The following is a 16,805-nucleotide window of genomic DNA, read 5'->3' on the forward strand; positions in this document are numbered from 1 at the left end:
CTGTGTCTCGGGGCTGTCACAAATTTGCAATTGTGAAATGGGCTGTGTGCACACTGAGCTTTTCATTCCGGTCTAAAATGAGTTAAAATTGGAATTTTTATGAATTCGCTGTTGGAATTTGGGTGAAACAGCTTCGGTATCAGGTAAGTAAAAATAATAAATGTAAAAATTTTAATAAAAATCTTTATTTTGCTTCTTTTTGAAAGAAAATTTAAATTTTTTGTGATAAAGGATAGCTAAAAAAATGCACTTTTCGATTCCTGGCAACGTCGGAGAACATCGGTGAGCCGAATTAAGGCATCATGCGCAACGATCCATCCAAACGGATAGTTTCTCCATTCAACAAGGGATTATCGACAATCGATTCGACCAATTGAGCGTATTCGGCAGGATCTCCCAAGCGTTTCGGGAAGGGCACTGTAGCTGCCAAGAAGGTACGGACCTTTTCAGGCAACGCTTGCAACATCGGGGTATCGAACAATCCTGGGGCAATTGTGCAAATACGGATTCCGTGAGTACTCAAGTCACGAGCAATGGGCAACGTCATGCCAACAACGCCAGCTTTGGATGCGGCATATGCTGCTTGTCCAATTTGACCGTCGTATGCAGCAACGGAAGCAGTATTTACGATGACACCACGTTGTCCATCCTTGTTTGGCTCGTTTTCGCCCATCAATCCGGCGGACAAACGGATGACATTGAAAGTGCCGACAGTGTTTACAGTGAGGACCTTTGCAAAATCATCCAATTTGTGGGGAAGTTTCTTGTTGAAGTTGTAAGTCTTGACAGCAACGGCAATTCCGGCGCAATTTACACTGACATCCAAACGGCCGAATTTTGTTTTTGCCACTTGCAATGCTTCGGTGATGTCTTTTTCGGATGTGACCTTGAAACGGATCAAAGATTAATTCGAAAGAAGACGGTGATAAGATAAGAAATCTTACATCAACAGGTACAAAAACGACATTGTCGCCCAATTCCTTGGCAACATCGGCTCCTTTTGAGGTTGAAAGATCCCCGAGAACAACTTTTGAGCCGGCACGAGCAAATCGTTCAACGGTAGCACGTCCCAAGCCAGATGCTCCTCCCGTAACTAGTGCAACAGCGTTCTTTTATCAGAGAAATTCGCATAGAAAGACATATGGGAATAAATTAATTCGGGTTATCACTCAATGTGTGTGTACCGTTGGCACTTAATTAATGACGATTTCACAAAAACTACGAATATTTGTGATGAATAATTTTCAGATTTGATAAAAACTCACCTTGAACAAGACCATTTTGTGTATTTTTATGGAAAATTAGAAAATATCCAATTAAAATTCAAGAAAAGTGCCAAGTATCAAAGTCCGGCCTGCTTGAAATGGTTCAAATTCTGGAATGTCCCTTGAAATTGGAACAAAACTTCGGAGAACGTCGTGAAAATGGAACAAAACAAATGGAAAATTGAGGCGAATGAAAGTGATTAACCGGAAGATTATGCTACTGTTTGGCGCCACCAAAGCGGAAATGCGGCAGGAAGTGGAACTATACCGAATCATTTTCATTCGTCTCAAATCTCCGGTTTGTTTACAAGTGAAATTTCCAGAAATAATTAACAATTTTCGCTATTTTTCCGGGTTTTTTAAAGGAGAAAAATACTTGTTCGTGTTATTGAATCGCCCAACTTGAAGAACATCGAAAAATAATGGCGTCTACTCGTGAAAGACGTAGTAATGCCGGCAATAAAATGGCTCGTCTGCTGGACGAGGAAGAAGTTGATGAGTTTTACCAGGAAACTTACGGCGGATTTACTGAAACGAACGACGATCGGGACTATGTGTAAGCATATCTGAGAGATTTTCCGTGTCCAATCATTCAAAATAACTTTTATTTTTCCAGTCAAAAAGATGCCGGTGACGATGACGATGTGGTAGACAGTGACTTTAGTATCGACGAAAATGACGAAGTAATTTCGGATCACGAGGAAGAGGAGGGCAAACGTCGAAAGCGGAAAGTAGTGACGCGCGCCTACAAGGAACCCGTGTCGAAAAAGACGAAAAAAGAGGAGACCCCCAAACAAAAAACGCCGAAAAAAACGAAAACACCTGTAAAAAAGTCGTCGCCGCACAAACAGCGGTTCACAGTACACGACACGGGTCGCAAATCATTTCGTCAAAGCACGACGCAGAAAGCGCGCGAAACGCAAATTCGCCTGAAGGAACGTCACGAAGCCGAAAAGAAAAAACCTAAAGTGCAAAAGGTCGAGGAATACATTCCGACGCAGGAAGAACTGCTCGAGGAGGCGAAAGAAACGGAAAAGGAAAACATCAAATCGCTGGAAAAGTACAAACGCATGGAGCTGGAGAAGAAAAAAGTGCGTCCGACGAAAAGTGTCGCTGCCGGACCGATGATTCGGTATCACAGCATGACGATGCCGCTCGTGGAGGAAGTTGTAGAGAAGCGTGACTCGTTGCCAGCTGATGGTCAGAGTGGTGCTCGGCGATCCGAACGCAAAGCAAACGAAAGGAAAATTGTGGTGACAAACAAGTGCGAACGGACCTTCATCACGTTCCTCAACGACATCGACAACAAGGTGTTTGACAGTGTGTTCAAACCGAAGCCAAAACGACAACCAATCAGGTCCAAAATCTGCCCAATCACACAACTGCCAGCAAAGTACTTTGATCCGGTGACGCAAATACCGTACAATAACTTGATCGCATTCAAAATCATCCGAGAGGCATATTACCAACAGTTGGAAGAGTACGGTAATCGGGACAACGAACAAGTAGCCAAATTCTTAGAATACCGAAGACAACTGAAAGAATATCGAGCCAAATTCAGTAAAAGTTCCATAATGGCAAGCTTGTGACACGAACATCCGGATTTGTAGAAAAAATGCTCTCAGTGTATCTCATAACTCTCATAAGTGTTTTTTTTTGTGTAAGGCGAATAAATTTAATAGGTATTTCCATTTTTTATCCCATCACGATTTTAATCAGGAGAGGGATAAACAAAATAAATATTTTTTTTAGTTTTTGGACGTTAAACAAAGATTTTTATTTTTATTTTATAGAAATAATTTTTATTCATTTTATTTTGAAATTTAAACTTAAATTGAATAAAAATAAAACTGAAATTGAAACTTAGAATTGATTAAAAATCAAACTGAAATTTTCAAAAACATATTTAAAAAAAATTATTTTGGTCACGTGAATAAATTAATTAATTAATTTTTTGTTTTTCAAATTTCGTTTTGGGAGTTGCGGGAATCCTTAAATTTCAGTAAAAAATAAAAAATCGCAACATCAAAAGAAAACATTTGTAAAAAGTAGAAAATTAACATAAATTATACTGAAACAAGATTTTCCAGTTTAAAATGAAAAAAATTGGGAAAATCAATAAAATTTTAGTAAATTTATTTCGAATTTGTCGGATAGCATAAAATTTATTTGATTTTTTGAATTCAAAACATGAAAATTTAAATTTCAAATTTGAAACCAAATTTTTTGCAAATTCTAAAAGTACTTAAAATTACCTTTCTAATGATATATATCATGCCTTTCAACTCTCCTTAAAAGTCAACGAATTTGAAGTTCGCATCTCGCAAATTCGCGAAAAAACAGCAAATTTGCGAGATGCGAACTTCAAATTCGCTGACTTTTAACATAAGAAGGCCCTTATGATATATATCATTGGAAAGGTAATTTTAAGTACTTTTAGAATTTGCAAAAATATTTTGAAAAAGTTGAACACTTTTCGAAATATAAGCAGTTGAACTTTTCAAATTTGAATTTGAAATTTCAAATTTGAATTCAAATTTGGTTTCAAATTTAAAATTTTCATGTTTTGAATTCAAAAAATCAAATAAATTTTATGCTATCCGACAAATTCGAAATAAATTTACTAAAATCTTATTGATTTTCACAAATTTTTTCATTTTAAACTGGAAAATCTTGTTTCAGTATAATTTATGTTAATTTTCTACTTTTTACAAATGTTTTCTTTTGATGTTGCGATTTTTTATTTTTTTTTTACTAAAATTTAAGGATTCCCGCAACTCTTTGTTTAATTTTAACTAAATTTGTAGTTTTTGTATGATTTTCCAATCAAAATATTGGGAAAATTTTATTTTTTTCCCTGAATTTTTTCGACAAAACCGAGATGAAAAAATTAAAATAAATAAATTTATTCGCCTTAATGAAAGTCACCCATCTTTGCGTCATCTGGAAATTATTTATTGATGATTTCTTATCATTTTATTATTTTCCGTAATAATAATTCGTAACGACATCGTAAATATAAATAAAACTTAAAACTAAAAAATCGCGAGGAACTCAGTTCCTACTGTTTTCTCATTTACATGGCGACATCAATCGTTTGCATTTGTCTCGCAAAAGCTCCTTATACCGATGGTAATCATTCGTATTTTCAATGTCAAACTTGCATTGTGTCATGAGGTCATTCAAAAATTTCCGCAAGACGTCATCGTCTTTGCTGTCCACAGCTGCTTCAAATTCTTTCTCCCATCGATACGATGGACAAAGTTCCACTAATTGTTCGCGTTCATCGTCGTCCACTTGTAAATTGTTGTACAAAATCTCCCTGCACATTTCGTAGCATTTTAGTGAGCGTTGTGCCACGGAACTGGGATCGGGATCACAAACACCGCGGAAAAATTTAACAGATGCCGGATTATTCATGAAGCCATCCATATTCGCAAAGATCATAGACTCCAAATCAGAACGCGTGAATTTTGTGCATCCACAAACGCAACGAATAAAATCCACTAGTCCAGAACTGCTTTCAGCTTCGTCGTTGCGTGGTTTGGTGTAACGCTGCGATGCATTAGAATCGCGCTCCGCAAATAAGAAACTCTAGAAAAAAAAGGAAAATTTTAATTTTTCGATGAAAACAGAAAGAATTCAATTAAAGTTTACCTCTAACTGCTTTTTATTCATGCCGACAACTCATATTTGAGGTAAGTAAGAGGAGCAATGACAGGTCAGGTACTAATTGAGACGTTTGAATCCAAAATCGAATCAATTCGTTATTTACTACCGACGACGACGTTGATTGATTACAGTCATTACAGACGATACACAACCGTTGATTGCTGCCTATTGTTGGAAGGTGGTCCAAGTGGTCAATGAAATTAAATCAAATATCTGAAATGAAAAATTAAATTAACAAAAAAACAGTAATTAGTAACATTTTTCGTAAATGAAGCACTTGTTGACCTAATTCAGGGGCAAACAAAAAAAATCAAAATGCCAGTATGAAGTCATAACAGGTCGTCTCGTTATATTTGGAGATACTCTAATTACCGGAGGGAGTGTCACCCTCAAAGTGATTTGATTACATGAGTGCTATCTATCGACCATCTACTTTCACAGCAGGATTAAATTTAATTTTATGCGTCTTTGTTTCGCAGACTTGAGCGCATTTTATTTTGATAAGAAATTGTGTCCCAAAAATTTAAGTAATTTTAATTTATTTAATGTTTAGGTTTTGAAATACTAATTTTGGTATAGAGATTCAGCCGTTCAAAATTTATTTTCGAACATTTTGCCCAGAAAATAAAAAAATGGTTTTGAAATACTAATTTTGATGCGAGAAAGTTTAAGGGTCAAAAAGTTCAAAAAATTGATAGCGATCAAATAAATAAAAATAATGGCGAATTTATTTAAAACTTTGCAAAATTTCATTAAAAATACCAGCATTTTTGTTTTTACATAATTTTTTGAAAAACTTTTAAAAAAATTTAAGTTTCAAAAAATTTTTGTATAAGAATTTAAACTGAAAAAGTTTGTAATAAAACTTTCCAAATTTTTGAACCTTAAAATTACTTCAGACTTAACAAAACTTTTTATAACACATTTTTTTCTCCTTAATGTACCAAAAAACGTTCTTTCTGAAATGAAATTAATCCTGGATTTGGTCATTGTTTATCTAGATTCACAAAACCAATCATTTTATTTCGGTTAATTACATGACTTCGAACATAAATTGACCGTAAAGATGGTTATCGATGTCGTATTGGACATTTATGTCACACTTTCCTGTGTGTAATTACCGAGATTTTAGTGTTTTTTTTTTGTTTGTCTTGAAGACTCGTGAGTTTTTTTTTTTGAATGAAGCAACCAGACATAAAAAAATTAATTGAAAACTTGTGGCATGGGAATTTTCTTACATTTTTTGCATTTTTTTCTTTACAAATGACCATGAAACAACTAAATCTTGAATAATCACCCAAGTATGACAGACAGTTGCATGTCTTTAGTACCTTTTCAATACTTTGGGTTTGTGTGTCACTCACAATAATGATGATAAATCCACTTCAGAAACTATTTTTAAAGCCTAAAATCACGTCTAATGCGGATAAACGTTAGTGACATGACGGAAAAAGTTACGAATTGGGCTACTTTGATCATTGAAAACAAATAAATTCACCTTGAAGGCCCTTCTTACAGACTTTTTTCTCATCACATGAAGACAAGAGGCGTTCCTGAGGTTATGGATGAGTAATTTTTGTAAAGCACATTTTTTGTTGTTGTTGTGGTTTGTTCGACGTTTCAAAGTGAAATACGAAAAAATGTTTTTTGATGACTTTTTGACCTGCAATTCGTTATCTGACACATCATGTTTTTAATTGTTGTGTTGAAGTAGACAAAAACTGTTAACTTGTAACACTGAAAAGTTGAGCTTCTTAATATTTTTTTTTAAGTTCGAGTCTAAAAAAAATATTTGGAATGCTCTTTAAGCTAATAAGTATGCGATTAACGTTTTTGTCTTTACATTCGTCGAATGCCCAAGTTGAGCAATGACGAAAAAACATCAAAGAAGAAAATATTTTCAGGTGTTAACTCGAGGCAGGTGTCAATTATAATGTTCATACGTAGTCCCATAATTATTTATAATAGTTAAATAAATTTAAAAACAAATAATTTTTTTTTGTGGCTCCTCTTCTAAAAAAACGTCAGATTAACATTGAATCAAATTTTGATTGATCTTTGTTTCTTTTTCAATGAGTAATATTAACGATTTTAAACGCTCGCAATTTTTGGTAAAATTTTAAAATATACAAAAATATCCAGCTGTTTCTTACGTACATTCCAAAAAACGAATTTAAATTATTTTCTTCCTTATTTGAGCATCATTATTGAGCATAATGTACCATAAAAGACTCATTTCATGACCATTTTTCTTTCGTTTTATTTCAGTTATTATTTATTAATGTTCCAGTTCACACCGTTTATCAAATTTACATTCAGTTTTTGATTGTTTTCTTTTATTACTTTAAGTACAAGTTAATACTTTTCATGATCTTTCTGTCGATTCTTGTTAATTTTTTCATTATTTACATACAATGTGTTCACGATTTGTACATTTAATGCTTCGTTTGTTGCTTATTTGCGTACAAAAATATAAATTGTTTGTTTAAAAAAATTATTTTGAAATACAATCTGATATGTTTTTTTCGGGAAATTGTTTTACATGATGTTGTTCCACCGTTTTGTTTAATGAAATAGTTAGTTGTTAATGAAGACAAAAGTGTATTTTTATTAAATAAGTTCTCTTATAATAAATAATAATAAATAATCAAAAACAAAAAGAAAAAAAGTTAAAAAATTTCATCAAAAAATTAATTTTTAGGGGTTTTATCATTATTTTTTAAGAATTTTTAATAAAAAATTGTTTTTAACTGTTTTTTGTATTGAAAAAAGTTTTTTAACATACTCAAAAAAAATTTTTCAAGATTTTTATTTCTTATTTTAATGATTGTTTTTAATATTTTGAATTCTATTTTTATTAAATTTTCTTTTTAAATCATTTTCATTTTTTAAATTTTTTAATTTATTTTTTTTAATACAACAAAAAAATTATTTTTTGCTCTCTTATTCCGAAAAAATGTACAAAAAGTTTTAAATTGATTTAGAGTGACCAATATTAATTAAAAAATCTTAGAAATATTTTTTTAAAAGACCTAAAGAGCATATTTTGTTTAAATAAATTAAAATGCACTTTTATCAACTCTCTTCGTTGTCCGTTTCATGTTTCAACAACTTTTTTTTGATTATTTATTCTCGTCAATTAAAATAAAAAATTATTGCCCTTTGCTACCGAAACCTATTTTTGACTCATTTGTATAACAAGTCATAAAGTACACCAGATACGATCTGTTCATAATCAGGTCCGTTTAACCAAAATATGTGAATAACTTTCAAAAAAAGATTAAATTTCACAGAAAACTTAATTTTAAAGCTCAAAATAAATGACGATGATAACAATTTGATTTTAACGGAGTGTCTTCAAACCGGCTTAAAATCATAGCAGCACTAAATCATGTGTCATGTAATAATATGCGAAAAGCGGCACTCCCAGCAAGAATAACAGCCGAAATATGTTAAAAATTATAATAAAACCTAGTCAAGTTCAACATATTTTTTTTTATCAATTGACTGAAGAAGATCATTCATCGCTTAGTCACAAATTCTCAACCTTGGAACAATCGAATTGTTTAATTTATTTTAAAATTTTGAGTAATTGAAGTTACTTGAAAGTTATTGTCAAAGAGTTTACTCACTGTGACCAGCAAGTTAGCACATAAACAATGGAAGTTTGCGATAAATTAACGTCTAGTTGTTGAATTTTTGTGTCTCTATTGTCTTTGTGGTGTCAATATCTTCTGTTTTTAACGATGTTTACTCAATATCGATTTTCAAGTATGTTTACGGACGAAAAGTGGGGCGACAAAAAGTGTCTAGCAATATTTTAGACTTGACTGATAACGAGTTATCTTATCGTTTTCTGACTCAACTTTTGTAAATAGACACCAGCAAAGTCATTAGCTAATTATTATAACAATTCATAACTCACTAATACCTGCTTTTATTCCGTATCTAATAGCAAATAATCATAAGGTTTCATATTTTTTCATGTTTTGATTTTTTTTCACATTTACACGTTCACACAACAACTCCAGTCATATAGGCATGTGAATCGTTGCAGCCCCTTTCGCTCGGGCATGATAATTTTCCTGCCCATAAATTACGTATTTATACAGAAAATTGACATGAAGCACGAATATACTTGAGACAACAACAGAATTTGATTGGAAAAATTAAAAATTCATGAAGAGTGTCCGAGTAAATTTACAGTGAATTGATTTAATGTCATGTTTACAGTTAATTATGAACACAAAGTTATGAGAAATGTACTTTTTTGTTGCACATTGTGGTTAGTTTGCTTCAAGAGTTGTCTCTTTAAAAAATGTTTATGTAACGGCACGAAGTAATTATACCCAGCTCGTCTTCAAATTTTATTTTATCATTACAAATGTGTAAATAATGAGTTTGTCTTGAGGCGAACGACTACTTTTTGTGTCACATCACATGGTTCTTATCGCGAAGATTCAAAGCTGAACAAATAAATCCGCATTGTGATTCAATTTATTGAATTTAGAGCACTTTATTATGAGTATTTTGCATTTTAGAGTCGTACATAAGCGATATGAAATGAGGATAGAGTTTTATGAGAATAAATATTGATTAGTAATTTTAAATGATTGAAATGGTGTGATTTAAGATTTTCTTTAATAAAATTTTGGATTAAATTCATATTGGTAAGTCTAAGGGTAAGGCAACATTGTTGGTTAATCACCACAATCACTAAAGGCATTAAATTTATTTTTTTTCACTTTATTTCTCATTCCCTCCGATTTTGCCAAAAAAAAAAAAAATCAGGGAAAAAATAAAAATATTCAGAAAAAAAGGAAAAATTTTTACATTTTTGGTACTTTTTGATCGAAAAACGATTAAAAAAATAGCTAAATTGTATTAAAATGATATTAAATATATACAACTTGTTTTAAAAACACATTTTCTATTGAAATTTAGATGATAAAATTTTTGAGTCACGTGACTAAAATTATTATTTTTTTCATAAATTTTTATTTTGTGAAATTTTATTTCAATTTTTTCTTAAATAAAACTTTTAAAAAATGAAAATAAAAAATAATTTAATGTGAATAATCAACGTTGCGACATAAAAATAATGCGACACAAAGTGAAATAATTAAATTTAATGGCCTAAGGTGAAATTGTAAATAAAAAATAAAATTGTCAAAATTTTTTGGAAATGTTTTTAGAGCATTTGAATATAATTTTTTTGTGCTGCTTAATTATTTCTACTAAATATTTTGATTCAACACATTTTTGACATTTGTTTCAGTATTAACATTTTTTAGGTCAAAATTTTTATTTAAATTCGACAGACAGCCTTTGCATGAAAATTGTAAAAAATGCCACATGGTCTATTTTTTTTTTTTTTTTTGCAAAATTTCGTTTTTTCCAAAATATTTCGTCATCAGTACTCTTAATAAACCACAAATCTCACACAATGTCTCTCCGCTCATTGATTCTCAAGCCCCTTCGAAAAACTCTTTCTTAAGAAACTACATTAAGACTTACCGCTTGATTGATTCCTGAGACGAACATGTGATACTATCTTATAGTAATATTATTGCAAATAAATCCATATAAAATTTCTTGTTGAATGTTGTTGTTTGCGACGTAAATTTATTTTGCTGTGTCTGAAGACGGTTTCCTTTTGTAATTTAATGAAATAATAAACTAAGGGTGATATTCTCCTTTTTATTTCTTGTATTTTATTTTATTGGTGTGTTTTCATGCCTTCCATTTTATTATTATTTAAATGACCTGTTTTTATTCATGAACTTTTTGTTTTTGTCTTTTTTTTTGTACTGAAAACAGGATAATATTCACTCAGGCACTATTTTTTCATTGAACGAGAAATTCTTGCAAGGCACGTTCAAATATTTTTATGACGTAATTCGTATTTTTGACTTTGCTCCAGACACTATTTCTTTCTATTTCACCGTCGGTTATGAACTTCAATCGTTAAGAATGTATGTATTTAGTAGTTTTATTTGTTCGATAATTATGTAAAACAATTTTAGTTCCTTTTTGTTTCCGTTTTTGTAATTAGGGCCACGACGTAATTTTTGTACGTTTTTAATGCTTCAACACCTCCTTGACCTGAGTGGATTTTTTGATGACTGTTCACTAGAAAATTAGAAAAAATTGATTTTTTTCGTAAATTATTTCAGATTTTCGTTTTTTATTTGAAAATTTTTCAGATGATTCACTGTTTATCTCATTTTCTGTTTAATTGAGTGAGAAATATTGACTTTATCGTGTTTTCTCGTGTGTTATTTATTTATTTTTCACACTAAGTAACGGTCACTTTCGTTCTAAAAAAAGATTTCCTCAGTAAATAAATCGATAGAGCGTTCTCTCTCGCGAGTATTTTCTTTGTTGCCTATAACGATGATGAGTTGTTTTCGTCAAAACAACATTCACGAATAAAAAACAAAAATGCAGACCTGCTAAAAAATGTACTACTTGCTCACATCTGCTCTGCCGTTTTAATACTAAAATAAAATACGAACATGTGCTGCGGCGAACTACACAAATTTACAGCTGAAACGTCGTCGCTGTGTGTTGTACTAAGTAGTAGAAGTAGATTTTGTGAGCCAGTATGAAAACGCATAATTTTTTTTGTGGTAGTGATAGTGTCAGCTGTACACCGAATTTCTACCAAAAATTCCGAATTTTCGGTTAAAAATTAGATTTTTAAACCTAAAATGCGAATGTTGTCGGAATTTTAACAAGTTTCGATGAAGACTTTTGTGTTGTCGTCTATTGTGTTGTTTGGTTTACAATAACAAGCACAATCACACCTGAGAAATAAAACTCACCTTTGTTTGATGAAAATTCTCACGTAATTCCATTATGATGTATTTTAATACGGTCATTCTTGGTTTTAAGTCATGTTCAAGTGACGTAACCTTCAAGATATTCTAATGTCTTCCTTCAAAACGGGTCTCACAATTAAACTTTTTACTCCAAAATATCAATATTTTGCATCGATTGTGAGGATGTTGCATCGATACGTGGTCAATACAGCACTATTTTCCAATCAACCGAACGGGGGATAACGTCTTCGTTATGGAGAAAACGCACGAAAACTCGGCGGAATTGTAAGAAAAACAGTTACCTGCGCATGATCCGATGGTTATCACACACGTTTCGCTCCTTAAATGTGTTTGTTTGGATGTTCTACACCTTTTTGTTTTTCGCACTTTATTAGATAGATGGACGTTCGTTGTATAGAGCGGTGTAGAGATGTTGTGCCGTACGGAAGAAGAGGGAAGGTATCTTGAAGAACGTGTATGAGAGAGGTGGGTTGGTAAGTTGTGTGTAATATTTTAATTTTAAAATTAATTTATAAAAATTAATTTAATGAAAATATTTAATAATTTTCTAGCGAGTTTTACAAATTTAATTTATGAAGAATCAATTTTAATTAAGAAAAAAAAATCAAAATAAATAAATAAATTTTTCACTAATTTTTTTTTAAGTTTTTATACAATTTATCTTGATTTTGCACCCGAAAATCCAAAATCGATCGGTGTTTGAGCTAACTGTACATCTGAGAGCATATGTTTCATGGAGAAAAATGTTAGTTACGACGTCCCCGATGTTCTTCACGAAAAAAATTTGAAGATATTTGAAAAAAATTTTCACTCATATTCTCTTATTATACAATTTATATTGATTTTGCACCCGAAAATCCAAAATCGATCGGTGTTTGAGCTAACTGTACATCTGAGAGCATATGTTTCATGGAGAAAAATGTTAGTTACGACGTCCCCGATGTTCTTCACGAAAAAAATTTGAAGATATTTGAAAAAAATTTTCACTCATATTCTCTTATTATACAATTTATATTGATTTTGCACCCGAAAATCCAAAATCGATCAGTGTTTGAGCTAACTGTACATCTGAGAGCATATGTTTCATGGAGAAAAATGTTAGTTACGACGTCCCCGATGTTCTTCACGAAAAAAATTTGAAGATATTTGAAAAAAATTTTCACTCATATTCTCTTATATCAATTGGATGTTTTTTATTTTGCAAAACTCTTCTTACTAAAAAACAAAAAAAAAATATATAAAAAAAATAATAAAAAAAAATAATATTAAAAAATGTATTGTTTGAAGTTTTCAACTTCTAAAAAAAATTTATATTGAAAAAAAAAATAAAAAAAAAACAAACTATAAAGTATGAAACAAGTAAAATCCGAGGAGATTGAAAAAAAACAAACTATAAAGCAAGGTACCTTTTAGAGGGAAAAAACAAACTATTAAAATACACTCCTGACCAAAATGATATAAATTTTGGGCAACAGTTTTCAAATAAAACTTGTAAAATACAATAACAATCGTCGAAAGCTTATTAATGTTGATTGGAAAAACCAAGTTTCTAGATTCAGCACAATTGCCCAAAATTTATATCATTTTGGTCAGGAGTGTATTTTAATCTTGACCCTAAAAGTTTGACGAGCTCAACGAGAAATTCATGATATGAATGTCTCCCTCTAATAAGGTACTTGTTTCTTGCTTTATAGTTTGTTTTTTTCCATATCTCCTCGGATTTTACTTGTTTCATACTTTATAGTTTGTTTTTTTTTTATTTTTTTTTTCAATATAAATTATTTTAGAAGTTGAAAACTTCAAACAATACATTTTTTAATATTATTTTTTTTATTTATTTTTTTTTATATTTTTTTATATATTTTTTTTAAATATTTTTTTTATTTTTTTTTTATATTTTTTTTTCTATCAATTAATTCTTATTGTCTTTTGAGAGTACAAAAAAATATGAAGCATTTTTTATTAAATATATTATTATAATTATTTATTAATTAATTTACTTAAAATTACAATTATTATTTTCTTTTTATTTATAGATTGAAAAAACAAAACTTTTGCATGAAAGATATTGAGAAACTTAATTAATTGAATCGTTTACGCAATTAAACATAAAACCAATAATTTTTACTGATTAATTTTTCACATATATTGGTATTATACGCACGTAAAAAAATTATTATAATTAAATATAATAGGTACATATTATTCTGTCAGTTTATTTAAAAATCAAAAATTCATTCATTACACCCCATTACAGGCCAAATTGAAAGTTTGTGTACTTTGATGAAACCTAGTTTTTCTGAAAGATAGGAAAAAACTTAATCATAAAATTATAAATCAACCCTGATAATTCTCTCGGGTAGACAAACAAAAACATTTTCAAATATTGCAATGGCCTAATTTTATTTACTACGGTACTCTACTTCTATTTCACTTCTCTCGTCTTTCATATTAAAATCTCTCTTAATATTAAACTAATCCGCGATTTCCTTTTATTTTAAACATCAAAATATTGACGACTTCTTGACCTTTCAACGCAATGATAAGGTCTCTTCGTTCCCCATCACTTGTTAAATCTTGTCCGACGATTTTCAGCCTATCAAGAACATTTGTGTGTAGTAGTGCTGCCGGTTTCTCCAACACACAGACAACAAGACATTGCTCCGTACTCAGCTTCAGTAGAGTTAGAGAAGTGGTTGCAACAAGTAACAAGTACCAAGTTGGCAACAATTACAGTGAAAGTAATTTGGTTGCAATTGGATTGAAAAATCATCAAAAATTTCTGTGCAAAAGGACATTTTTAACAAATAAAAGCTTAAATTACTGTTCACAGGAGAAAAAAAGTGTTAAGAAAAGAATGGTAAGTACGCAAAATCAGCATCTACAGAGTATGACCATGAAAAATTGTGTTTTTTTCTATTTCAAGGCTCCCACTAAATTAACTGAGCAAGAACGTAAGGAACAACTCCAACCACTTTTGGATGCTGGATGGACGATGGTCAATGGTCGCGATGCAATTTACAAGGAATTTTTGTTCAAGAATTTCAATGAGGCTTTTGGATTTATGACGCACGTCGCCTTGCTTGCCGACAAAATGGACCACCATCCGGAATGGTTTAATGTCTACAACAAAGTCCAAATCACGTTAGCAACGCACGATTGCCAGGGATTGAGTGTCCGCGATGTGAAATTGGCGACATTTGTTGAGACTGCTGCCAAGAGATTGATGTAAAAGTTCTCAATTTGTTTGAAAATTTCTTTAAAATAATAAAGTTACGTACTAAAAATAAGATTTTTTATGTTTTTGTATGAAATTCGTCAAAACATCAAACGGTGACGAAGTAAAAATTCAAAATCGATTTTGCGGTACGAAAGTGCCTGATTGTGTGTTGGGATTGTTTACAAAATCGCGTGTTGGATAATATTTTGTTCGTAGTATTTTATTGAAAATCACTTGTTTGAAGTCGAAATAAAAGGCTAAAAAGAAGTTTTAATGATTGTAAGTGTGTTCAGGTATCAGATTTTCACGGAAATTCACTAATATCCGTTTTCGTTGCAGCCCAAAATACGAATTTCGTCTTCCCTGACTTGACCTGACGTCAGTATGAGTGATAATCACGGAAAAAAGGAATTATTTAAGCCACGGATAATTCAGTCGCGCAACAACGAGAGAAACAAGCCGCAGCCCGAGAAGCAGCAAAACGATGCCGACGCCAAAGACGAAGACGTCAAAATCTCGAAACTCTTGCGAAAGCTCAACTCCGAGACATCCATTGCTGCATCGATAGACGTATGCGAGCGGCTGAAGGTTGCCATACGAGATCCTAGCAATGCTGGATACCTGCGACGGTGTTTCGATATCCTGGCTGACTCGATAATCGCGGCATTCGAAACGGCACCGCTCGAGGTGCTCGGAATCGTGGCCGAGGTCTTTGGATTAATGGGCTACGTGGTGCGACACGATTTCACGATGTACAAAGGATGGATTGTGAAAACGTACAAAAATGCGAAACACTTGCAGGTGCATATGATGCAGTCGTTGTTGGTGACGTTGCAGCTAGATAGAAGCTCGTCCTTGCAGGCATCGACGGCAACACGTTTGATCGAGCTGCTGAAGGATTTTCTGGAACAAGTGGAGTCAGCGACGGTTTTTGTCGCTATTATGGATGCGATTGGACAATTTTCGCGCAATTATCCGAAGCAATTTGAAGCTTATTTCAAAGATATTGTCGACATTTGTATCGGTTGGCACTTGGAAACGGAACAAAAGCCATTTGTAAAGCACGAGTGTTCGCGTGTGCTTCAGCAATTTGGAAAATATTGGAAAAAAGATGCAAATTTTACCAAATCCCTGCTCGGACAGTTCTTGGAAGACATGGAGGCTTTCACTTTGGATGACTCTACAGATGAAAATGAAAAATTATCGGAAATTTCTCTCGGATCATTCATTTCGGCATTCAATACTGTGCTAAAATGCTTTTCTACAGTACCCGATGTCCTCGTTAATGCATTCGGGAAGGAATTTTTAGAGGAAAGTTCACACACGATCCTTACTGCGACCCTTCCTGTCATTAAAAAGTCCACGGAAGAAGATGCCGTCTTACCAATGAATGAACTCCTTGCTCTGCTATTACCGTGTCAGGCATTTGGACTTACGATGGACCGCAAAGCCATTCAGGATATCTTGCTCGATGAGATTTCGCATCTCCCGGATTTAACTTATAATACAAAAATGAGTTTGTTGGTGGTGATTGCAAAATTCATAGAAACTGTTAAGAATGACTTACCACTGGATTTCGTCGATCATCTTTTTGAACACGGGATGAGTCCTTTGATGCAGTTGCGATATGCGAACGACAAGAGATTACATTTGGGATTAGTAGCTATCTTTCACAATATATTAGACATCAAAAATGTCCCAATATTGCAACAAGTCTACAAAAATTTGTTGGTTGATTTACAAAGAAGTCTCAATACGCTCTTCGAAGGATACGAAAATGGTAAGTGCTGAAATTTTCTGCAT

At 32.1% G+C, this 16,805-nt stretch overlaps 4 protein-coding genes across 7 annotated transcripts in view; 2 read left to right on the forward strand and 2 right to left on the reverse strand.

Moving 5' to 3' along the window:
* Positions 1 to 163: 163 nt before the first annotated feature.
* On the reverse strand, positions 164 to 1,403 carry LOC134833218 (3-hydroxyacyl-CoA dehydrogenase type-2). Its single transcript, XM_063847462.1, has 3 exons — positions 1,266 to 1,403; positions 945 to 1,109; positions 164 to 886 (listed from the first exon to the last, which is right to left on the reverse strand). Exons 1-3 carry the CDS (start codon positions 1,278 to 1,280, stop codon positions 293 to 295), a joined length of 774 nt encoding a protein of 257 aa, XP_063703532.1. The 5' UTR covers positions 1,281 to 1,403; the 3' UTR covers positions 164 to 292.
* A 164-nt stretch (positions 1,404 to 1,567) lies between these two features.
* Positions 1,568 to 3,191, forward strand: LOC134834579 (vacuolar protein sorting-associated protein 72 homolog). Its single transcript, XM_063849306.1, has 2 exons — positions 1,568 to 1,821; positions 1,882 to 3,191. The coding sequence occupies exons 1-2, from the start codon at positions 1,688 to 1,690 to the stop codon at positions 2,852 to 2,854; spliced, it is 1,107 nt and encodes a 368-aa protein (XP_063705376.1). The 5' UTR covers positions 1,568 to 1,687; the 3' UTR covers positions 2,855 to 3,191.
* A 1,012-nt stretch (positions 3,192 to 4,203) lies between these two features.
* Positions 4,204 to 12,115, reverse strand: LOC134833219 (uncharacterized). 4 transcript variants are annotated; one of them, XM_063847464.1, is made up of 4 exons: positions 11,765 to 12,115; positions 10,455 to 11,069; positions 4,923 to 5,150; positions 4,204 to 4,859 (listed from the first exon to the last, which is right to left on the reverse strand). In XM_063847464.1, the coding sequence occupies exons 3-4, from the start codon at positions 4,941 to 4,943 to the stop codon at positions 4,338 to 4,340; spliced, it is 543 nt and encodes a 180-aa protein (XP_063703534.1). In that variant the 5' UTR covers positions 4,944 to 5,150; positions 10,455 to 11,069; positions 11,765 to 12,115; the 3' UTR covers positions 4,204 to 4,337. The 4 variants fall into 4 exon arrangements, with proteins under 4 accessions (XP_063703534.1, XP_063703535.1, XP_063703536.1 ...); XM_063847465.1 differs by lacking the exon at positions 11,765 to 12,115 and adding an exon at positions 11,390 to 11,461; XM_063847466.1 differs by lacking the exon at positions 10,455 to 11,069.
* Positions 12,116 to 15,176: 3,061 nt separating this feature from the next.
* LOC134835934 (serine/threonine-protein kinase Smg1-like) overlaps positions 15,177 to 16,805 on the forward strand; it is a 33,126-nt gene continuing 31,497 nt past the window's right edge. The window contains exons 1-2 of the mRNA XM_063850966.1: positions 15,177 to 15,281; positions 15,342 to 16,782. Coding sequence (XP_063707036.1) covers positions 15,387 to 16,782 — 1,396 coding nt within the window. The 5' untranslated portion in view covers positions 15,177 to 15,281; positions 15,342 to 15,386. The remainder of the gene's footprint in view (positions 15,282 to 15,341; positions 16,783 to 16,805) is intronic.

Source organism: Culicoides brevitarsis, chromosome 3, assembly GCF_036172545.1.
Source record: "Culicoides brevitarsis isolate CSIRO-B50_1 chromosome 3, AGI_CSIRO_Cbre_v1, whole genome shotgun sequence".
In the NCBI taxonomy this organism is placed as follows: Eukaryota; Metazoa; Arthropoda; class Insecta; order Diptera; family Ceratopogonidae; genus Culicoides; species Culicoides brevitarsis.